The 25,532-nt window shown below is 42.0% G+C and overlaps 1 protein-coding gene across 1 annotated transcript; it reads left to right on the top strand.

Annotated features, from left to right (window-relative positions):
* Positions 1 to 4,312: 4,312 nt before the first annotated feature.
* Positions 4,313 to 23,369, top strand: LOC105008246 (delta-type opioid receptor). The gene is made up of 4 exons (XM_013139513.3): positions 4,313 to 4,445; positions 4,677 to 4,959; positions 20,815 to 21,167; positions 22,307 to 23,369. Exons 2-4 carry the CDS (start codon positions 4,742 to 4,744, stop codon positions 22,834 to 22,836), a joined length of 1,101 nt encoding a protein of 366 aa, XP_012994967.2. The 5' UTR covers positions 4,313 to 4,445; positions 4,677 to 4,741; the 3' UTR covers positions 22,837 to 23,369.
* The last annotated feature ends 2,163 nt before the right edge of the window (positions 23,370 to 25,532 follow it).

Genomic DNA, 25,532 nt, shown 5'->3' with positions numbered 1-25,532 from the left:
TTCTAGGCCGGCTCCGCTTACGCGGTCCAGCAAAAATATGACACAGTATGTCAAAAACAGTCCCCATTTATTGGTTGAAAGTAAATAGTTAAAGCAGCATTAAAAACACAGACAGATGTGCTGTCATGGAAGTATTGAAGTAGAATGTACAGTATAGTGCATGTTATGACTCCAGTTTGACTCTAGACTCGCTGGCTCCAGTTTGAATCCAGTTTGACTTAACACAGAGCATCAATGCAGTAAGGTTTTTCTGAAAGTTCTTTAATAAAGACTATACTTTGGTTGTTATTCCCTTGTCACTTCTCAGTTTAATGACAAAGAATTGTAAAGGTGTCCCAGTGGAAAAGAAGGAGATTTATATACAATTATGCATGAAAAAGACTAAGAGTTAACATTCATTTTTATGAAATTGATTGAATAGACACTCAAAACACCAGCTCAAACTCCAGAGGACTGTATAATACGTGACAATATGTGACGTGTTGAAAAGAGACAGACAGAGATAAAGATACCTCAAAGGGAGACCTCAAACAGAGAATGTGACTGAGAGATCTTAAAGAGGAAGACCAAAAAAGGGAGACCAAGTGCAAAAATAGACAAAGAATAATGACTCAAAATTCACTCTTTAATCTTAGATTTTCTTTTCTGATCATGCTTCTCTTGGTCCTTTTGCTTGCAGATGACATTCTTATTGTTATTTGTGTTCATCTAAGCAATCCCTTAAAAGTAACATCCAAACTAATAGCATTAGTAAGGAAAACTGAAACCTAATTACAAAAGAAATCAAGACTGCACACGCACTCACGCACACTCACACTTGATTTCATTTCATACCAATCCCAAAGATTCTCGAAATATAGCGATACCAGAGATTATCACACTGAAAACCCAGATTTATTAATTTACATGAGCAGATTTAAACGCACAGGGATTGTTCTCTGACACTCACTATTTGTTTTCATCAAATAATTTCTGCAGCAATAGGTTCATGGGAGGTTTTAGAGGCTGCATTCCAAATGACAACTGTTTTCACACTTAAAAATATCTTGGCTAGGTTATAACTAGTTATTCAACATGTAGCCCACTGACACATTTGTGGATTGATCAACTAAATAGCAAGATCTATGTTATTTCAGCTCTTTGAGAATCCTTTTTATTATGTTTGTTCTTTGACTTAGTTCTTAAGGTTCCCTGTAATTTAATCCATAACAATATATTTGTGTACACAGTGCTCACAGAACCATGATGGTTTTTCATCCTTATCTTCACCAAACACACTAACATGACATGTAGGATGTTGGACACTCATTATGCATGCACTGTATTAAATACTAATCCTGTATCATTCCTATTGTCTGTAAAACGCTTCATAAATGTATAACACAATCTAAGGCGGTTTCAAATGAAGATATTGACCATTGACAGGCACGTCCAAATACTGAACTATTCCAGTTACTGTAGGTTTGACGCATAGTGAATGCCCTTGGTGAAATTCTGGGTATATGTGCATTCTAAACGCATGACAGGGTAGATTTTTTCCCTGCCCTAATGTTAAAAATACAGTATACCTCTTCTGGGTCACATCTCATTTCCCAGAGGTTTAGCTGTGTGTTCCTCAATCCCCTCTCCTTCAAATCAAAACACCTTCTCATGCGAAATATAAAAGCAAACATAGTGTGCACTTGGAATAGGAGGCAACCTGAGAAATTGGAGCCCAGGTATGTTTCCCTTGTTTACTGTTGTCCTTATCAAAAGTCCACCGTAACAAATTAAACAAGTGACACCCACCGTCAATACATGAATTTGACTCGCCTGTTGCATGCGATGGAAATTTGTAATGGAAGCTGCGAAATATAGTTTCCTCAAAGGTCAAGAAGCTTTAAGAGCTTACATCTAGAGATTCCTTGAGCCTAACTTCACAACCTAGAGTAGCAGTCAATGCTGACCAGTTGGGACAGGACTGATTTCAAATGACAAGACGTCCACATTCACAATAAATAACACTGTAATTTCCAAGAACTACACAGCCTTAAATTTCTAAATGTGCATCATGCATTTTAGATATTGTGGTAGAATAAGCCAGGGAAATTGCCCGTAACGGGAGTGCTTCTTCACTTCATTATTTTCTCCGAAAGCATGAATAATTCAGGGTTAGACTCTTGAGTAACGCAATTCCTTCATGTAAATCAGAGTGTTGCTGAAAGGACATATGGAATTACTTTTATATTTAACAAATAAGAACTAAAAAAAAGAGTTATCCCTTTCAAAGAAATTATGAGAAATGCATGAACATACTCAGCAGGGAAAAAAAGTTAATCTCATTGTTAAACACTTGACAGGGAACTTCAGGGAAAGCATGTACAGTATCTGCTCCTCTGTCATACCCATGAAATGTGAGTTTATCATAACTGAAAATACCTGTTCAACAATAGGAAATCTTAGGCATGAAAGTACAACTCTCTGTAGAACTAATAAAAGTTTGCACGCTTAACAGAGGTAGATTGCTGTTGTAAATGTATTTTCCCCGAATTTGCCAAGTCTATTTGGTCAAGTTAGTCAGAATGTGACTCAGCAATTATGACCTCCTAGCAATACGGAATAAAGGTGCACCAGGCAAAACATGGTTAATAGGCATGACGGCTCTCCAACATTGCATGGCGTGTGCTTGAGTGCTCCTTTAATCTGCTTCTTGTTGTTTGTGAACTCAGTTGAATGGAGAGGACCTCTCATACCATGTACTGTACATCTCAAATTACACCCTTTTTCCTATTTAATTCACAGCATCTGAAAAGTTGAATTTGATGTGACTCAGCAATTATATCTGTGCCTACTTCTATGCTGTATAATGTTAGGTGCAGCTGAGGACAATTGTTTGGAACCACTATTGAAGGGAATATGGTTCTGTTTTGTACGATTATGGGAGCATTTTGTGGTGCACTAATTACTTTTGAATTTGAATTTTCTTTATGAGCTGATGAGCTGTAATTAGTGGATCTAGGATCCCTGGCATCCGCCAGGCGGCCCAGGAGCTTAAGGGTCTGTGACACAGCATTTCCCTTTACATCCATTTGGACTCTAGTCGTACAGGACATACGCAGTCACTACACGTCATTATGCAAATTGCACGGCATATTATTATTCATGCATAATCACATCCATCCAGTCGATTGTTGTTTTAAAGGTTCTTTTGTGTTTGATCATTATGGTAATGGGGGGCTGAAAACTTCAACCAGAAACCCAAAGGTCACTAGTTCTAATCCCTTAACTGACAAGGTTAAAAACATTTGCTCCTGTAAGTTACTTTGGTAAGAGTGTCTGTTGAATGAGTGAAATGTGGATGTAAAATGTTAAGGCTGTTCATCTCAGCTTGTATTGATTGCTATACTGTGGTTATCAGTTATGAGCACTGCTGAGTTATCTGATCATAGATTACAGATGTGTTATAAAGATGGGATCTAATGTTATATCAACTGGTATTGCTTTTTATTATTGGATTATTATTAATTATTATTACTTGTTATTTTTATATACTTGTAACCCATTATAACCAATTACAATTATTATTTGTTATTTCTATATAACTTTAACCCATTATAAGCCATTATTATTATTACTTGTTATTTCTATATAACTTTAACCCATTATAACCCATTATTATTATTACTTGTTATTTCTATATAACTTTAACCCATTATAACCCATTATTATTATTACTTGTTATTTCTATATAACTTTAACCCATTATAACCCATTATTGTTATTTGTTATTTCTATATAACTTTAACCCATTATAAGTCATTATAACCCATTATTATTATGACTTGTTATTTCTATATAACTTTAACCCATTACAACCCATTATTATTATTACTTGTTATTTTTATATAACTTTAACCCAACTAAAACCCATTGGACTATTACCATTGTTATTTTATAATTGTCGAAGATCCATGCAATGTTTTATGTCTTGGAGTTAATTCAAGTAAGTCTAAAGATGGTTACCTTTTTTAATTACTAACGGCCAATAACTTCCTCATTTCACCACCTGTAATTATAATCAATATCATAATTGTACTATGATGTAAGAAAACGGTTGTCTGTGTTTTACTTGCCGCACTTTGCCTCTTGGGTATAGAGGATATTCCATGGTTAAATCAGATTATATGTTTTCAAGGTACATTATACCTTGAGGTTATTGTCATTTCGCTGATGTCATTTTTGGGCTTAGAAGGGGGCGTTGGGCTCTGAGCCGAAATGTGCGACACAGCCGGCGCTGTGGGTGCGCTCCAGTCTCCGTGAGCCGCGGCTTTGCTCGTCTGCCTCATATGAGACTATACAAAGTTTGGCGAAACAAATCTTTCTGCAATCAAGCGCGAATGTCGTTTCGTTGACCACAAAATAAATATTTCACATAGCCAAACACGAACTGAAGGAATACCCAGAGGGTAAGTTACCAATTGCTTGGAGTGTTGAAATTACGCATTACGTGTTATGCTTTATGTGCATTATTGTCTCAGTAAAATGACTATAGAATTAACCTAGGTTTATAATTAATGGAACGAGATTTTGGGTCACGCAATGTATTATAAAGTTGGTTACATATACAGTACAAATGAAATCACGATAATTTGAACTTTCTTATTGCTGCTTTTCTCACGGGCTTCCTTCACGCATAGCCAAATGCTTTTGTGCTGGTAGTGCCCTTATCTCCCTATCCTTAGGTTGTCAAACGTAGCCAAAAATGGAAGGCAGTCCGGTTGAGATTTTCCAAGACAAGGAAGACTGTTATATGAATACTACTTCGCTGTTTGGATATCCAGAAGGTCACAATCTGACTTTCGACTCTGAGTGGGAAGAGGATTCTATGTCCCCCATCATCCCCATCATCACGGCTGTGTACTCCGTGGTGTTTGTGGTGGGCTTGCTGGGCAATTGCCTCGTTATGTATGTTATCATCAGGTAAGATTTCTAATCGTTCATTTTTTCACCTTAACATTGTGTTCACATTGTTAAGTTATTCCGCAAATAAAGTTTACATCAGTAATACAAAACGGCATTCGTTAACATGTTCAAAAACTACATCTTTGGAATAATCAGAACACATTTTTAGCCCAAATTCCTGATTAAAACCTAAATGTTTTTATCTGATCTTTTTTTCTGCAAGACTTGTCAGCCACCCAGTGGCAATTGCATGTTACATTATATTGGGCAAAATGTACAAATACTGTACAAATTGTGAATTGATTATTTTTAATTCAAACTATTAAATAAAATAATGTTCAGGTTTATTGAGAGGAAAGGATTTGTTTTACTATTTGGTCTTTTTTTTTTAATTGAACACTTTGTTTAGGATATGTTATAAAGAAATAATGATATTTGTGCAGAGAATGAAAGACAGAGAGCATCACACCTTAAATAATTAACTGGGGTCATATGATCGAAGGCAGTTCATATAAACCCTTGTATGTTCTTAAAGAATCTTAACTATTGTTTTGTGTTTTTTATAAATAATCAGAAGCTCCAAAACATCTACAGTAATTCTAGTACATCAGTACTCAATACCTTTTTTTAATCAAAGCTTACGTGGAGACATAGTCACATGTTATTCATCCAACCAGAGAGCTGAGGGGGTCCTTTATCAGTGATTTTACTAGATAGACAAATCATCTGCAGAGATATATCTATGCTGTACTACCCTAAGGCTATACCTTTCTATACCATGTAACGTATGACAGTGTTCCAAACCCCAAAAACAATGTGCACATGTGCAATCTGCCAATACCAAGCAAAATTATTGATAGAACTGCAATATAACAGAATTGAGATACACACTCTTAATAGATGTTTACTGCTGTATATATATTCTGAAACAGTGTTATTCTTAGGAAAATCTAAAGGAAAGGATTCATTGCGCCAAGGCTTCGCTGGAGACAGTATTTGGTTATACAGTTTTGGCCAAATTCATTGGCATCATTGCACTTTTCATCAAATAAATCATAATTGTCTACAGAAATATGTTGATATTGACCAAAGTATTTGGTCTCCACAATTGTTTAGTTCACTGTTAATATAACAGAACCTTGTGTTTGATTCAGAAAAGAATATACCCTTTTAAATCCAAAAATAAATTGCAGTAACAAAATTATGGATACCTTAGATTCAACATTTGTTAGCGCAGCCTTTGGCCAAAATAACTGCAAGCAAGAGCTAACTATGGTAATGGAAGAGCTTCCTGTGCCTCTTTACTGGCTGTTGGGATCCATTCTTCTTGGGCAAATTGCTCCATTTCTCATAGATTTGAAGGGCGCCACCCATCTGTTCTTTACAGGTTTTCAAAATAAATCTGATCTGGAATCATTGTTGGCCACTATAGAACAGCCCAAAGTCACATGTCGGCTTTTAGACAGTGTGTCATTGGGAGATCCATGATGATGGAGACCCAGCTTTCTTATGCTAGTAAATGCTAGTAAATTCTCAGTATCCTTCTGATTTAAAGATGCCGTGCACACACGAAAGGCACTCAGAGGCAGCAGAGGAACCCAAAAACACGAACCTCCTCTGTGTTTGAGCGTGAGAAAGGTGTTATTTTCTTTGAAGGTTTTGTTTGTTTACTGTAAAAACACAGATGAAGGGCTGTGCCAAAAAGCTTGAATTCTGTCTCATTGGACTGAGGCATGTTCAGATGTGTTTAGGCTACAGATGGTGTGCGTTGAAACAGTCCTACCTTGTGCACACTGTGGCAAGTTGATCTAGACGCTTTCTCCATCATTCAAATAATCCTTTGCTGCAATCTTCCATAAAGTTTCAACTTGCAGTGATGTCCACGGAGGCTGGCTACCGTGCCCACGGAGGATGGCTACCGTGTCCACGGAGGATGGCTACCGTGCCATTGGCCTTAAACATCTTGATAACGTTACATGCAGTGGGAACAGGAATAAGGTGTTTTCAGACGGACATGCAGCCTTGAGGTGCTTGTCCATGCTCAGCTATAATCACGTTTCTGACCTCCTCAAACAATTGTGTGGCTTTCTTTCTTTTCTACACAAAATAGTAGAATCAATCTTTTTCGTCATTCAAACTCTATATGGTTTTGATATTGCAAGCAGCTACAGCTCACAACAGGTCAGTTCAATGCTATAGTAAAGTGGGATCACCTAAATTAGAAGTATTTCTAGTAGGCACCAATAATATTGTCTGGGCCATTGAAGGAATTTTTTTGGAATACACAAAGAATTAGAAAACCAAAGAAATAGATATATCAAAATATATTTCTTTTTAAGTTTCAACAGTTTTCTAAATAAAACTGTGTGTTCTTTGATTATAGTGTAAGGGTGCCAATACTTCTGTCCTGTTGGAGTGATCTTGAGGTGATACAGGTCACCTGCACATATGTAGCACCTGATGTATATCTAGAGTTAAAACCAGGTGTAACAATGTAAAAAACAACAATGGATACAAGTTTGGAGTCAAAACTGCTCATAAGGTCTATTAAGAACTTGGTGGAAGTTTAATTACAGAAACCAGCTTCTATTTCTGAATGTACCGATAGTGCTGGATAGATGTGTATTCTCTGAATTGTTTTTATTACATTGAAAATCTTATATAAATGCCAGCATACCCATAATATCCTCCATTATCATTTGTGTGCAACTTGTAGTATTTTGGTTGCAATACCATTTGATTTAGTGATTTTTAAAAGTGCAATCCCGTCACATGATCATCACATTGAAAGTGGCATGCCCCTAGAGTGTCTAAAGTGACCAATCCCACTGAGGTTCCTGTGGGCAGTAGGTTCTTTGGGGAGGGGTTTACACAGTTCTGTGTGACCAGAATGGGTCTTTGACGCTTCCATGTCCACTATCTCTCGTAATGTTTATAACAGCCATGCTAAATCTGGCTGGGGTGTGGAGAAGTAAAGAAAACAAACACATACATTTTTCAAGGTCACTTGAAAAACAAGAACAAAATTAAACAATGTGATGGTAAATTTTCTAATTGTTTCACAGAATACACCTTTACCATAAGACAATACAGCTTAACCATAAGACAATACACCTTAACCATAAGACAATACACCTTAACCATAACACAATACACGTTAACCATAACACAATACACCTTTACCATAACAGAATACACCTTAACCATAACACAATACAGCTTAACCATAAGACAATACACCTTAACCATAAGACAATACACCTTAACCATAACACAATTCACCTTAACCATAATGGAAATACACCTTTACCATAAGACAATACAGCTTAACCATAAGACAATGCAGCTTAACCATAAGACAATACACCTTTACCATAACACAATACACCTTTACCATAACGGAATACACCTTAACCATAACACAATACAGCTTAACCATAAGACAATAAACCTTAACCATAACATAATACACCTTAACCATAAGACAATACAGCTTAACCATAACATAATGCACCTTTACCATAAGACAATACACCTTAACCATAACACAATACACCATAACAATAAGACAATACACCTTAACCATAACACAATACACCTTTACCATAACGGAATACACCTTAACCATAACACAATACACCTTAACCATAACACAATACACCTTTACCATAACGGAATACACCTTAACCATAACACAATACACTTTAACCATAACGGAATACACCTTAACTATAACACAATACACCTTAACCATAACGGAATACACCTTAACCATAACACAATACACCTGAGCCATAACAGAATACACCTTAATCATAACAGATAATCATAAAATAAGCCAGTGACAAGAAACATATATACATATCTGTTTCTCTGATTGTTTGTCTTTCAAATAGTTTCTTCTAGGGCATTTGTTTCTTAATCCTGATCCTGGGGACATTTTAGTTTTTGCCCTGGCACTCACACACCTGATTCAAATGTTGCCCTACCCGTTACACATTTGATTGACATAATCAACCTATCATCAAGTCTTTTATTTCAATCAGGTGTGTGAGTGCTAGGGGAAAAAAACAACTTTGGGTGCCCAGGACCTGGTTTAAGAAAGTGTTCTAGGGATTGAGAAAAGAAAATCAGTATCTCAACATGCAATAAACAACACTGATTATATAAATGAGCTGAAAACTCAAATTAATGTTTCAAGATATTTAGAATAGCTACTAGACCCACTATATACTGTTTAACAGTAAAAACCATTAAGTTTAAGAGGATATAAGGAGTGTCAGGTCCTATCTTGAGTGCTTCAAGGCATCTCTACGTGCCTGGAGGGAACAGTCCGGGCCTGACCGCAGAGGTGCCTCTAGGCATCTCTGCGCTCCTCATTTTATTGTCCCCAATTAGGGGCAGCTGCCTCATGTTGCCTCCAATTGGGTACTCTGTTTTAATTGGCCTTGTAGCCTTTGAGTTTGCGCTTCATTGTTTGTGTTAAATGTTTGCACCTGGTTTGTGGTCTGCCTCTCCTTTTGTGGTTTTCTCTTCAGTTATTTTTAAAGAACATTAAAAGGATGTTTCCCTACTACACCTTTGCCTCTGCTACTCGTGTCCTGCCTCCCTTCGACAGTGACAAGGAGACAGATACTTTGGGGAAACCACCTATTCTAACCCTTTTACCATAAGCATCTCACAAACTCACAGAATCCAATTCAACTTGTTATTCAACCTAATTCATGATTGTAAGCAAATAAAATATAATAAACGCATGATAGATTATTACATTTGAATTAAGCAAAGCATTGACAGAAAGGCAATAGTAATTTATTAATAAACCCAGACCTAGGTACTATAATATACACTCACCTAAAGGATTATTAGGAACACCATACTAATACTGTGTTTGACCCCCTTTCGCCTTCAGAACTGCCTTAATTCTACGTGGCATTGATTCAACAAAGTGCTGAAAGCATTCTTTAGAAAAGTTGGCCCATATTGATAGGATAGCATCTTGCAGTTGATGGAGATTTGTGGGATACACATCCAGGGCACGAAGCTCCCGTTCCACCACATCCCAAAGATGCTCTATTGGGTTGAGATCTGGTGACTGTGGGGGCCATTTCAGTACAGTGAACTCATTGTCATGTTCAAGAAACCAATTTGAAGTGATTGGAGCTTTGTGACATGGTGCATTATCCTGCTGGAAGTAGCCATCAGAGGATGGGTACATGGTGGTCATAAAGGGATGGACATGGTCAGAAACAATGCTGAGGTAGGCCGTGGCATTTAAACGATGCCCAATTGGCACTAAGGGGCCTAAAGTGTGCCAAGAAAACATCCCCCACACCATTACACCACCACCACCAGCCTCCACAGTGGTAACGAGGCATGATGGATACATGTTCTCATTCTGTTTACGCCAAATTCTGACTCTACTATCTGAATGTCTCAACATAAATCAAGACTCATCAGATCAGGCAACATTCTTCCAGTCTGTCCAATTTTGGTGAGCTCGTGCAAATTGTAGCCTCTTTTTCCTATTTGTACCCGGTGGGGTCTTCTGCTGTTGTAGCCCATCCGCCTCAAGGTTGTGCGTGTTGTGGCTACACAAATGCTTTGCTGCATACCTCGGTTGTAACAAGTGGTTATTTCAGTCAAAGTTGCTCTACTATCAGCTTAAATCAGTCGGCCCATTCTCCTCTGACCTCTAGCATCAACAAGGCATTTTCGCCCACAGGACTGCCGCATACTGTATGTTTTTCCTTTTTCACACCATTCTTTGTAAACCCTAGAAATGGTTGTGCGTGAAAATCCCAGTAACTGAGCAGATTGTGAAATACTCAGACCGGCCCGTCTGGCACCAACAACAATGCCACGCTCAAAATTGCTTAAATCACCTTTCTTTCCCATTCTGACATTCAGTTTGTAGTTGATGCATTGAAGCAACTGCCATGTGATTGGTTGATTAGATAATTGCATTAATGAGAAATTAAACAGGTGTTCCTAATAATCCTTTAGGTGAGTGCATATTATTATAATGACCCCATTTGGTGATCAATGTATGCAGGGTCATTAGGGGCAGGTGGGGCACAGCCCAACCTGTTGTCAACAGAAAGAACTGCAACAAAATTGTCATTTTTATAATGTATTCAATCAATCAAATTTATTTATAAAGCCCTTTTTACAACAGCAGTTGTCACAAAGTGATTTACAGAGACACCCGGCCTTAAACCCCAAGGAGCAAACAACAGTAGTGTTGAATTTCAGTGGCTAGGAAAAACTCCCTAGGAAGGTTGAATTTTAGGAAGAAACCTAGAGAGGACCCAGGCTCAGAGGGGTGACCAGTCCACTTCTGGCTGTGCCGGGTGAGATATTAAGAGTCCAATTGGAATAATAAATACATTTCTCTGGGCTAAATCCAGAGTCTATTTCATTTTAGACTAGGTCAGAAGTATGACCAGGTGGACAAGGACAGGGACAGCAACGGGCCCCCCAAACCAGGTAATCCGCAGGTGTGGACCAGGACCTCATCTCCTTCTAAAATTTAAAACTGGAGGAAACTGAGAAAAGTTAGTAGTACATCCCTCATATCCCCCAGCACAATAATATAGCAGCGTAACACCTTGGAACTGAGACGGGGGGGTCCGGAGACACTGTGGCCCTACCCGGGGGAGGCCCCGGACAGGGCCCAACAGGCAGGAAATCAATCCAACCACATTGCCAGGCATCAACCAAAGGGACACCCACCAACCGCAACCCCCCTGAAAGAGGGCCGAGTATTGCTAGCGGCGTACAGCCCAATTGCACAAGTGCGCAACAGAGAGTCAACAACAAGTCAGTGACTCTTCCCCCGAAAGGCATTGGAGGGAGGGCATCCCAGTGGCGACGAGAGCCCACCTGGCAAGACAGCAGGGTGGACAGTATCAAGCCTACTGGTCACCTTCACGCCCCCGGGCCAGGCTACACCTAATTATAAACCGTGCTGTAGAGAAGAGTTTTTAGTTGACACTTGAAAGTTTGGGTTGGTGGAGAGTGCCTGCCTCAAGTGGAGGAGTTTAAGTATCTAGAGGTCTTGTTCACGAGTGAGGGAAGGATGGAACGGGAGATTGACAGACGGATCGGTGCAGCTTCTGCAGTAATGCAGTCGATGTATCGGTCTGTCGTGGTGAAGAAAGAGCTGAGCCGCAAGGCGAAGCTCTCGATTTACCAGTCAATCTACGTTCCTACTCTCACCTATGGTCATGAGCTTTGGGTCATTACCGAAAGGACAAGATCCCGGATACAGGCGGCCGAAATGAGCTTTCTCCGCAGGGTGGCCGGGGGATCCCTTAGAGATAGGGTGAGAAGCTCGGTCACCCGGGAGGAGCTCAGAGTAGAGCCGCTGCTCCTCCACATCGAGAGGGGTCAGCTGAGGTGGCTTGGGCATCTGTTTCGGATGCCTCCGGAACGCCTTCCTGGGAAGGTGTTCCGGTCCCGTCCCACCGGGAGGAGACCCCGGGGAAGACCTAGGACTCGCTGGAGGGACTATGTCTCCCGGCTGGCCTGGGAACGCCTCGGTGTCCCCCCGGAAGAGCTAGAGGAAGTGTCTGGGGAGAGGGAAGTCTGGGCATCCCTGCTTAGACTGCTGCCCCCGCGACCCGGCCCCGGATAAGCGGAAGAAGATGACATGACATGACATGACTTGAAAGTTTGCACTGAGTTTGCATTTCTAACCTTAATTGGCAGATCATTCCACAGGAGTGGAGCTCTATGAGAAAAGGCCCTGCCGCCAACTGTTTGTTTAGAAATTCTAGGTACAATTAAAAGGCCTGCATCTTGCGATCGTAGGTTACGTGTAGGTATGTATGGCTGGATCATTTCAGCAAGGTAAGTAGGAGCAAGTCCATGTATTGATTTATAGGTTAAGAGTAAAACCTTAAAATCAGCCCTAAACCTAACAGGCAGCCAATGTAAGGACGCCAGGACAGGAGTAATGTGTTCAAATTTTTTTGTTCTAGTTAGGATTCTAGCAGCTGTGTGCAGCACTAATTGAAGTTTATTTATTAATTTGTCTGGATAACCAGAGAGAAGAGCATTGCAGTAATCTAATCTAGAAGTAACGAAAGCATGGATTAATTTTTCTGCATCAGTTTTTGATAGAAAGTTTCTAATTTTTGCGATGTTTCGAAGATGAAAATAAGCAACTCTTGAGACATATTTTATATGTTCTTCAAAGGAGAGGTCAGGGTCAAGGGTAACGCCAAGGTTTTTTACAGTTTTTTGGGATACGACCATGCAGCCGTCGAGGTTCACAGTGAGATCTGCTAACAACGCTCTTTGTTTTTTGGGTCCTAAAAGGAGCATTTCTGTTTTATTTGAGTTTAAGAGCAAGAAATTCTCTGTCATCCACTTCCTAATATCTGAAACGCATGCTTCCAAAATAGCTAATTTAGGGGCTTCTCCATGCTTCATTGAAATATATAACTGTGTGTCATCAGCATAACAGTGAAAGTTAATATTGTGATTTCGGATTACATCGCCCAGAGGGAGCATGTATAGTGAGAACAATAATGGGCCCAGAACCGAGCCTTGAGGAACACCAAAGCATACCTTTGACTTGTCAGAGGATATGCCATCCACACTAACGAACTGATATCTTTCAGATAAATAAGATTTAAATCAGGCTAGAACAGGTCCACGTAGCCCAATATTGGTTTCCAGTCTCTCTAAGAGAAGGGAGTGATCAATAGTGTCAAAAGCAGCACTAAGATCAAGAAGCAACAGGACGGATGCGGAACCTTTGTCTGAGGCCATTAGAAGGTCATTTGTTACCTTCACGAGTGCAGTCTCTGTACTATGGTGGGATCTAAAGCCGGACTGGAATATTTCATAAATGTTTTTTGTCTTTAGGAAGGCATTCAGTTGTTGGGAAACACATTTTTCTAAGATTTTTTAGAGGAACGGGAGGTCCGATATTGGCCTATAATTGTTTAATATGTCGGGATCTAGATTAGATTTTTTTAGAAGAGGCTTAATTTTTGCTCCTCCACATCGAGAGGGGTCAGCTGAGGTGGCTTGGGCATCTTTTTCGGATGCCTCCGGAACGCCTTCCTGGGAAGGTGTTCCGGTCCCATCCCACCGGGAGGAGACCCCGAGGAAGACCTAGGACACGCTGGAGGGACTATGTCTCCCGGCTGGCCTGGGAACGCCTCGGTGTCCCCCCGGAAGAGCTAGAGGAAGTGTCTGGGGAGAGGGAAGTCTGGGCATCCCTGCTTAGACTGCTGCCCCCGCGACCCGGCCCCGGATAAGCGGTAGAAGATGGATGGATGGAGGCTTAATTTCCGCAATTTTTAGTGAGTTTGGTACGCATCCGGAGGAAAGGGAGCAATTTATTATGTTCAGCATTGGCTGACCTAGCACAGGAAATAACTCCTTAAGTAATTTTGTAGGAATCGGGTCTAGCTGAGAGTTTGTGGGTTAGAACTCATTACAAATTTTGTAAATGTGTCGAGCGATACAGTATCAAAAAATTCAAGTGTCCCCATTGACACCTGGTCAGGGAGGTTCAGGAAATTTTTTGGACAACTGAGATTTTGAGGACCATAACTATTTAAGGAGTCAGTTATTTGTTTTCTAATGGTGACGATCTTTTCATCAAAGTAGTTCATGTATTCATTACAACTAAAGTGAAGACCCACTTCACTTGCTAAGCTTTGCTTTTTTGTTAACTTTGCAACTGTTTTTGTTCGCCTCAGTCAGGTTGGAGAAATAAGCTGATCGAGCAGACATGAGTGATTTTCGGTATTGTACTGTACTGTCTATCCAGGCTAGTCTAAATACTTCCAACTTGGTGGAGCGCCACTTTCGCTCCAATTTTCTGGAGGCTTGCTTAAGTGCTCTAGTATTGTCGGTGTACCAGGGAGCAAGTTTCTTGTTGCGTATTTCTTTAGTTTTTAGTGGTGCAACTATGTCTAATGTATTTCGCAGTATTGAGTTTAGATCCTCGATTTGATCGTTTACAGATTTATTTACTCTGTTGTTAATGAGCGAACTTGTAAGAATATCAAGGAATTTATTTGTAGTCCGAGAATTTATAGTACGGCTTTTGAAACTCATTGTTTGGGGGGCAAGTGGATTTCTTGTTTTAACGGTAAATGTAATAATAATAATAATAATAATAATACATGGGATTTATATAGCGCTTTTCAATGACCCAAAGACGCTTTACAAAAACAAGCAAAACAAAGAACACTGAGAAATAAAATATACAACAACAAAGGGGCTATGGGAAGGCTTGTTTAAACAGAAATGGCTTAAGGCGTAGTCGGAAGGTGTTAAGAGAGTCAGAGTCAAGGATGGATTGTGGCAGTGAGTTCCAGAGCCGGGGAGCAACCCTGGAAAATGCCCTATCACCAAAGCTCCGTAGCTTGGATCTGGGGATGATGAGGTGGCCTGCTGTACAAGAGCGGAGTGAGCGTGAAGGTTGATAGTGTTGAAGAAGGTCCGAGAGGTAGTAACACGGTGATCCGATAATCCAGGATTTTCGGGGTAAATTATTAGATTTACAATATCTATTTCTCGTGACAGGACTAAATCTAAGGTATGATTGTGGCAATGTGTTGGACCTGAGACATGTTGGATGAAACCCATTGAGTCAATTATGGCTTCAAAGGCTTTTTGAAGAGGATCATTGGAGTTTTCCATATGAATATTGAAATCGCCAAAAATTAGAATACTATCTGCCATGACTACAAGGTTAGACAAGAATTCTGGAAACTCATTGAGGAACAATGTGTATGGCCCGGGGGGCCTATAAATAGTAGCTATGTAAAATGATTTATCGGCCTGGTTAACTTTCATGAGTAAAACTTCGAAAGAATGAAACTCTGTGATATGTTTGAGAGTAAGTTTATATTTACTGTCATAAATATTAGCGACACCCCCTCCTTTTCGGGACGCACGAGGGATAGGATCACTAGTATAGCCAGGAGGAGAGGCCTCATTTAAGGCAGTGAATTCATTAGGCTTTAGCCACGTTTCACATAAACCAATAGCATCTAGTTTATGATCAGAGATTAATTCATTTACTGCAACTGCCTTTGGAGCAAGAGATCTAATATTTAGGAGTCCCATTTTGAGATGCGAAGTGATACAATTATTTTTATTTTTGACCGAGGTGGAGGAAGGCTTTATCTTAATAAGGTTGTTTTTGTTAGCACTACCTTGTTTAACTTTTCTCAGCCTGGAACGAATCACAGTGGCAATAGGTAAAGCTTTACTAACTACTCTGGGTATGCTATTGACAGACTCCACTATGCTAGCAGGCTGGCTAACAGCCTGCAGCCTGACCTGCACCCTATCTCATGTTAAAGCTATAGGAGTGAGACTCCTGTCAATGTTCCTAGATAAAAGAAGAGCACCACTCCAGCTAGGATGGAGTCCGTCGCTCCTCAGCAGATCAGGCCTGACCCTATTTCTGGGAGAGTCCCAAAAAGAAGGCCAGTTATCTACAGACTCTACCTCCTGCGACGGGCAGAACTCCGTTTTCAGCCAGCGAATGAGTTGCGCAAGTCTGCTGTAGAGCTCGTCACCACCCCTAGCTGGGAGGGGGCCAGAGACAATTACACGATGCAGACACATCTTTCTAGCTAATTTACACGCTGATGCTATGTTCTGCTTCGTAACCTCTGACTGTTTCATCCTAACATCGTTGGTGCCAGCGTGGATAACAATATCTCTGTACTCTCTATACTTGCCAGTTTTAGACTTCGCTAGCACCAACTCCAGATTTGCGGCTACGTCGGTGGCTTTCCCCCCCGGTAAACAATGTACGATCGCCGGCTGATTCTTTAGTCTAATACTGCGTGTAATGGAATCGCCAATGACTAAGGTTTTCAATTTTTCAAGGCCACCGGTAGAACATGCCTGCCGATCATTCCCCTCCGAAGACGGCTCGGGCCTTGACTCCGACTCCAGTGTGGAAAACCTGTTCAAAGTCTCAGTTGGTTTTAGCAACGATTCAGGCATTTCTTCCCAGTGACCAAGAGAAAGTTCTTTCCCGGCTGCAGGAGCTGTCCTAGGGGGCTAACAAAACTATTGTTTCTACCTGGTGGCACTGACGCAGATTTTTCTATTTCTACACTAGCATAATCCTTGCCTGGCATTTGCGTCAGAAGCCGAGCCTCTAACTCTGCTATCTTTAACTTAAGACAAACATTCTCCTCCGTGTTGTTGCTACAACAATTACAGTGATAAGGCATTGTAATGATACTTAGCCTCAGGTGTTCAGGGGTGAGTAGTTATGTTAATTATGTCCAAAAAGAGTCCCGGTGTAGAAAAGTTGGGTAAGAGGTCAACAGATAAATATTGCGTTGGTAAAACTCTAAAATAGAATTTTGACCAATTAGTTTATATCGAGTAAATTCGAAAAAGTTTGGCAGATAGCCAGGTAGGTAACAGCAAGCAGAGTACAGCACGTCAACATAATTATCTATGGGAAGAATTAAGCATCTTCCTAAATTGCATATCATTTGTGTTAGGATTTTATTTCATGTTCATTGGTCCCTGCCTTGTTGCTTCAGACTGTGTTCTGCCAAATCAAGTTTGTAGTAGTAGGCCATAGGCTAAGCGTGAATGTGGCGCTAGCCCCTTTTATTATTATGCATGCTCAGAATGTTAATGTGATCAATGTAGATACCACGAATTTGATGCCAAGTGGGGCTGACAGCCGGTAGCCCCACTACATCGTAATTTTCCGTATTTCAGACCTGATTGGCTGTCTGTCTGTCTGGCGCCAACATTAGTTGGCCAAAAGAGTGAGGAGGGTAGATTGTCTTAGCTAGCTTGTTAGCTTCACAAACGCCAGATAACTTAAAGTAAAGCGACTTGGTGCCCATCAGCCACAGAATATTGTCATCACTCTGCTGATAAAAGTAACCGCGGGTTTAACGTGGAGTGGTTTTTGAAGAAAAAGTGGCTAACAGTTAGCATACAAAAGAAGGCCCTCTTCTATTTTCCATGTCTGCTATTTGGTAGGGATCGGGTTACAAAGATTTGAAACATCTTTCTGAGAGGATTGCAATACATTAGAGCAGCGGTAGTCATCTGGACAATGCTGTGAAATTGGGTTTACTTGGATGGGTAAATGTTGCAGCCCAAGTTGACAGTGCATACAGGCGCTCCATTGAGCAGCATAATAAACAGGTGGAGGAAAACAGGTACATTCTCAGTCCGATCATAACATGTATTAAACTGTGTGGGAAATGTGAAACCGCACTGCCGGGGCACAACGAGTCGGTGGACTCCTTGAATCCTGGAATATTCAGATGCATTTTCGAGACTGTGTGAGGGCAATTCGACCCATCTTCAAAGGGACATCTAGCACTGCACAAAATGAACTGTTAGACTATATATGAAGTGTACAGGGAAGAGATAGCCAAGCAAGTAGACGAGACATCATTTGTTGCCATACAGGCAGATGAGACAACTGATAAATCACAAATGGTGGTTGTGTTGCGATACATGTTGTCTGACATTACAGTGACAGAGAGGTTTTTGGAGTTTGTGGAAGTCAAATATAAAACTGGACTCGGCCTCTCTAATAGCATCAAGGGTGTGCTGGAACCAGTGAAACTGGGAGAAAAGCTGATCACTCAGACTTATGATGGTGCGGCTGTAATGAGTGGAAACGTCGGAAGGGTACAGACACTAATGAAAGAGACATACCTACATGCCCAGTTTGTTCACTGCTATGCTCACCAGCTGAACCTGACCTTGCAGCAACTTTGTTCAGCAAGGATCAGCATCCTGAAGGTGTTTTTTGCAGATTTAACTGCTTTTGCCACCTTTTTCTCTGGCACTCCAAAACGTGTTGCGGCACTTGCTGAGGCAACACAGAGACGCATTCCAAGGCCACCCGCTGTACAATGGAACTTTAAAGTAGAACTGTCAATGCAGTTTTGGAAAACCGTGCTGCGCTGCTCCTGTGTATGGATGCACACAACCAGGATGGGATGAGGCCACCATAAGTGAGGCATACGGCCTGTCAAAAAACCTCAGGGACAGAGCCTTTCTGCAGCTACTGGAATTTATATTCTTCCTTATGCCAGAAGTTTGTTTTATACAACACTGCAAAAACGGAGCATCGATGCATCTGGGATTAGCAGTGCGCTCACCCGTTTCAAGGAGAATGTCCAGAATATGTGGAAGTAAACTGATGAATGGGCTGCCACCGTTCACAATGGAACAGATGAGCCAGGCCTACGAGTAACCAACACAGCGCCGGTGATGAAGGAGGCATGCGACACAGTCAACTCCCAGGTGGAGCAGAGGTTATCATGAACAACATGGCATTGGCCATGTTGTCCATCGAATGGATCTGTATCTCTAAAAAGTTGTCTTTCAGCTTCGTTGTGGCCTTCAGTGGTGTTGAACTCATTGCTGTTTGCGTATGGCCCTGTAGGCACATTGGTTCTGAGCTTGGTTGCATTCCTAATTTAGATTTTTTAATGTGACAGTGGTAATTTTTACATGTGTGTGAGAGAGAAGGAGAGCAATTAACCACGGAGGTCTCTCTCTCTCTCTCTCTCTCTCTCTCTCTCCAGTATGTGTACTACAACACCTGGTAGAAGCAAGCCGCTCTGTCGTTAAAAGTGTTTTGTAGAGCCACGCTTTTTGTTGATGTGTTAAAAAACACATCAGTAGCAAGAGGGAGTTTTGTAGCTTTACTGGAATGTATCCTATATTTTGAAATGGTTTGTGCCCCACAAATGTTTTACATATAAAAACGCCACTGAATGTATGTAATATGTAGTGGTATCTTGGGAATAAATTGCATGTAAAACCAGCGGTCCTCTATCATGCTGATAGGGCTGCGTGCACCTACTTGGGTTTATGGAGTGTAAGACAAATCAATCAGAGCCGGTGTCTTGTGCAGCACCCAAACGCCTCAAATCAGATGAATTGCCCATTGCCTGTCATCCAAACCCATTCTGTCACCTCTCCTAGTTAATTCAGTTCTATCGATTAGCTTAGGAGTCAGCTATCAGATCAATGATTTTCTGTAGACAGTTCAGAAAAAAAGTATAATCCTAAAATGGTAGACAGTTTTTAACACATTTCTTTCCGATAAAGGGTTTAAAAATATGTTCAGTAGAATAAGGAAAAGCACCTGCATTATTTATGCTTTATTAACATAAAGCCATTCGTGTGTAGACTTTGAAATTCCAGTTGCCACATCTCTGTTGTTATGGTTACATTAACACCTACAGAGCTGTGATTGATTCAAGTGTTAATAGAGTTTTCAGTCTCGTTCTTTTGAAGTTATCACCTAGGTCCATTCAATAAATCTCGGTACAATAGCATGTGGTAGACCGGAGGTCTATTATGTGTTCTAAATGGCTAGGATTTAATTGTGTCCCAAACGGCAACCTGTTCCCTTTATAGGGCATTACTTTAGACCAGAGCCCTATTGAGTCTAAATGTAGTGCACTATAAAACAAATAGTGTGCCATTTGCAATGCATACACATCATGTCTGTGTAACCACTGACCTCCATATAAGGGACATATTTCTCTTTATCAAAAACACATTACAACTCCTGCGCAGAATGTTTTCGTGGGGTGGTTTAATTATTTATTTGTTTTCGTTCCTCCTCTCAACACCTTCGAGCCACTGGTCTTCACGGCAATTACCCATTTCATGCTCAATAATATAGGCTGAGTGAAATGGAGCAGATCCAATGTATTGATCCATAAAAGCAACTAGCTGAAATCACATGTAATGGTCCACGTGTTTGTGAACTAATCTGTAGCACCATTTGAATTGTCCATTGTAGCCGTCCATTTTCACTTACTAATAGGCAACTTGTACGTGTCCCAAAATGTTTTCAAACCCGTTCTGTTACAGGTACACCAAGATGAAAACGGCCACCAACATTTACATCTTCAACCTGGCTCTCGCCGACGCCCTGGTCACCACGACAATGCCCTTTCAGAGCACCGACTACCTGCTGAACACGTGGCCTTTCGGCGAGGTGGTGTGCAAGGTGTTCATCTCCATCGACTACTACAACATGTTCACCAGCATCTTCACCCTGACCATGATGAGCGTGGACCGATACGTGGCCGTGTGTCACCCAGTCAAGGCACTGGACTTCCGCACGCCCCTCAAAGCCAAGATGATCAACGTGTTTATCTGGGTGCTATCCTCGGCGGCGGGGATACCAGCGATGCTTCTGGGGGGCACCCAGACGTACAACGGTGAGAACGCACGTGCGCCGATGCGGTCGCCGGCTCTTAAACGCACTCAAACGCGAAAGTGCGCGGACGCGTCTCAAGCTGGTGTGTTACAACGCTCGTGGATCCCGTCGGTTGTGTGGATAGAAGTTCAGAGTGCCTTTTTAATCTCTGAACAAAGTGGTTTAAAACAGCCCTTCGCTCTCTTATTTTACAGAAAGACAATCCATCTGAACAGTCGGCTCTTTAATGAGCTTGCCATTATCCTGACACCGCATATTCTTCTCACCAAATACCAATGAAGCGTTGAATCAGGGTGCTTTTAGTCAGATGTTTTCTCTTCAGTGTGCACTGACTGTTTTACGCAGTGTCGCGGGGAGTGACAGGCCAACTAGAGTGAAATTATTTACTCAGAACACTTTGCTTGAGCATCAGAGCATTTCATTAGGGCTCTCTTTTTCTCGAACTCCCATCCTCCTCTCTCCTCCTTTCCTTATGTCTATTTTTCTCCTTCTACCCACCACTCCTCCTCCACCCCTCCACCACCCCTCCTCCACTCCTCCTCCACCACCCCTCCACCCCTCCTCCACCACCCCTCCACCACTCCTCCACCCCTCCTCCACCCCTCCACCACCCCTCCACCACTCCTCCACCCCTCCTCCACCACTCCTCCACCACTCCTCCTCCACCCCTCCACCACCACCCCTCCACCACTCCTCCACCACTCCTCCTCCACCCCTCCACCACCCCTCCACCACTCCTCCACCACTCCTCCACCACTCCTCCTCCACCCCTCCACCACTCCTCCACCACTCCTCCACCACCCCTCCACCACTCCTCCACCCCTCCTCCACCCCTCCTCCACTCCTCCTCCACCCCTCCACCACTCCTCCTCCACTCCTCCACCACCCCTCCTCCACCCCTCCTCCTTCCCCTCCTCTCCCCCTTTTCCCTCACCTCTCTTGTCCTCTTCGCCATCACCCGACATCTCCATATTCATTTCCATGCATTTTAACTGAATGTAACTTAACAGTATTTCGTCTTGTCTAGAACCGTTCCGGGCTCATGTCGGGCGTTTTATGTTTGGTGTGGACCCCGGATGGAGTCCCTCCCGCCCTAGCCGGTGCGGACGCTAACCCGTTAAACCTCTCCCCCCCCTCCAGGCACCACGGAGTGTGCCCTCCAGTTCCCGGAGCCCTACGTCTACTGGGACACTCTGATGCAGGTCTGCGTGTTCGTGTTCGCCTTCGTGGTGCCTGTGCTCATCATCACCGCCTGTTACTCCCTCATGGTGCTGAGGCTGAAGAGCGTGCGCCTCTTCTCGGGCTCCCGGGAGAAAGACCGCAACCTGCGGCGCATCACCCGCCTGGTGGTGGTGGTGGTGGTGGTGTTCGTGGTGTGCTGGACGCCCATCCACATCTTCATCCTGGTCAAGGCGTTGGCCAGCGTGCCGGAGACCACCGGCGTCATGGCCGCGTATTTCTTCTGCGTGGCGCTGGGCTACACCAACAGCAGCCTCAACCCGGTTCTCTACGCCTTCCTGGACGAGAACTTCAAGAGGTGCTTCAAGGACTTCTGCCTCCCGAAAAAGCTGAAGAAGGGGGACAGTGGGTCGGGGAGGGACAACGCGATCAGGTCCCGGGAAGCTGCGGTTCAACTGGAGAACCCAGGCGGGACTAGAAAAACTGCATGACTAGCAATAGAGCTGTCTTCAATTTCACACCCCGGAAAAGAAGACATCTCCAACGACGTGGGTCTTACCCAGGTGACATGTGGAATGTAAGCACAACGGGGTAGATTTCCATTCTGTACATAACATGACTGTTGTTTCATGGATTTTACTGTTAGGAGCAAATCAATAGTCGGACTCCTCACTTTCGTATCAATATTCTGCTGAAAAGGTTTTAATGGAAATATCTAATTTATTTATTTTTACACCAACTAAATAACAGCTCAGTGACACACTTCAAAAGGACAAAAACTAATTATGTCCTTGCTTCAATGGCTTCCTTTATGTTAGGCTCTCTTACTCCCAGAGTTCCGAATGGATTGCAAGTTTTTCGGCTATTAGATCCTTCCTTTTGACAAAACATTGTTTGGGAAACGATTGGGAAAGAGCTTTATGGGAAGGGCAATCTCGGATTAGGACATACACATTTTTCCTATTTAGTTTTTCTGTGTCAGTCCCTACCCTAACTAAAATTTGATTTGCTCCCCCCTCTCCACTATCGGGTCCCTAGCGGTTGGAGGCCCCTAGTGGTCGGGGACCCGAATTGGCTGCTTGTGTCACGCATAGAACCAGGCCTTGGCTATTTCCTTTATAAAAGTTTGAAAAAACTCAGGAACATATTTTGGGTTAAAGGGGAATAACAGTCACATGATCACCCCTTTTGAAATGGTCAAGCTCATCCAAAAGAACACCATTCTGAACATGTGATCCAAGACGTCCCTCTCTCAGACATATCACCACCAATTCCCATTGCAAGGAGGTTCAAGTGTGCAATTTGGGGAAAAGACGCAATGCTCCCTCTCTCAGACATATCACCACCAATTCCCATTGCAAGGAGGTTCAAGTGTGCAATTTGGGGAAAAGACGCAATGCTCTCTCTGTTTAAATTGGTTTGAATCTGTCATTTATCTGGAAACCAATGGTTTGCTTGCAAGGTGAGACTCTTCAGATGGAAAGTAATTTCAGATGGATGATCATTATCATGACTGTCACTCCCCTTTACATTTTGCCTTGTAATATGGTGGTGAAAATTCACTACAACAAAGATATTGTTGTAGCACTATATCGGTTTATTCCTGAACAGTAGCAAGTCTGTTTTTATTTCAATGCTTTATTGATGGTCCATTTCTGTTCAATGTATCTATTTACACTCACCTAAAGGATTATTAGGAACACCTGTTCAATTTCTCATTAATGCAATTATCTAATCAACCAATCACATGGCAGTTGCTTCAATGCATTTAGGGGTGTGGTCCTGGTCAAGACAATCTCCTGAACTCCAAACTGAATGTCAGAATGGGAAAGAAAGGTGATTTAAGCAATTTTGAGCGTGACATGGTTGTTGGTGCCAGATGGGCCGGTCTGAGTATTTCACAATCTGCTCAGTTACTGGGATTTTCACGCACAACCATTTCTAGGGTTCACAAAGAATGGTGTGAAAAGGGAAAAACATCCAGTATGCGGCAGTCCTGTGGGTGAAAATGCCTTGTTGATGCTAGAAGTCAGAGGAGAATGGGCCGACTGATTCAAGCTGATAGAAGAGCAACTTTGACTGAAATAACCACTCGTTAAAACCGAGGTATGCAGCAAAGCATTTGTGAAGCCACAACACGCACAACCTTGAGGCGGATGGGCTACAACAGCAGAAGACCCCACTGGGTACCACTCATCTCCACTACAAATAGGAAAAAGAGGCTACAATTTGCACAAGCTCACCAAAATTGGACAGTTGAAGACTGGAAGAATGTTGCCTGGTCTGATGAGTCTCAATTTCTGTTGAGACATTCAGATGGTAGAGTCAGAATTTGGCGTAAACAGAATGAGAACATGGATCTATCATGCCTTGTTACCACTGTGCAGGCTGGTGGTGGTGGTGTAATGGTGTGGGGAATGTTTTTCTTGGCACACTTTAGGCCCCTTAGTGCCAATTGGGCATCGTTTAAATTTCTGACCATGTCCATCCTTTTATGACCACCATGTACCCATCCTCTGATGGCTACTTCCAGCAGGATAATGTACCATGTCACAAAGCTCCAATCATTTCAAATTGGTTTCTTGAACATGACAATGAGTTCACTGTACTGAAATGGCCCCCACAGTCACCAGATCTCAACCCAATAGAGCATCTTTGGGATGTGGTGGAACGGGAGCTTCGTGCCCTGGATGTGCATCCCACAAATCTCCATCAGCTGCAAAATGCTATCCTATCAATATAGGCCAACATTTCTAAAGAATGCTTTCAGCACCTTGTTGAATCAATGCCACGTAGAATTAAGGCAGTTCTGAAGGCGAAAGGGGGTCAAACACAGTATTAGTATGGTGTTCCTAATAATCCTTTAGGTGAGTGTATATCTATATTTAATTTGTATTTGTCTCTTTGTGAATTCCAAATGGTATGCTATTCCCTCTACAGTGCACTACTTCTGATTCATGCCCTATGGGTCCAGTTAAATGTTAAGGCACTACAGTATGTGAGAATACATTAACATTTAGGATGCTGATTTGTCATTCTGTCATATGTGCCTTTTACTATCCAGGATAAAATGGGATCTCCAGGCAAACGTACAGATTTTATTTTAAAGTAAGCATATTGACTGGTGGTCAAAAAAAAATAAACACTGTGCCAAATCTGAAGTAAAGCATTTAAATTATAGTTTGGC

The sequence above is a fragment of the Esox lucius genome, chromosome 21 (genome assembly GCF_011004845.1).
Source record: "Esox lucius isolate fEsoLuc1 chromosome 21, fEsoLuc1.pri, whole genome shotgun sequence".
Lineage (NCBI taxonomy): Eukaryota > Metazoa > Chordata > Actinopteri > Esociformes > Esocidae > Esox > Esox lucius.
This window is presented reverse-complemented; position numbering and strand designations above follow the sequence as displayed.

What these genes read in the sequence shown, in the direction of transcription:
- LOC105008246 (XM_013139513.3), top strand. Translation starts at nt 4,742, where the DNA reads ATGGAAGGCAGTCCGGTTGAGATTTTCCAAGACAAGGAAGACTGTTAT. An exon ending in GTTATGTATGTTATCATCAG is followed by an intron (nt 4,960 to 20,814) that starts GTAAGATTTCTA and finishes GTTCTGTTACAG; the next exon opens with GTACACCAAGATGAAAACGG. An exon ending in GGGCACCCAGACGTACAACG is followed by an intron (nt 21,168 to 22,306) that starts GTGAGAACGCAC and finishes CCCCCCCTCCAG; the next exon opens with GCACCACGGAGTGTGCCCTC.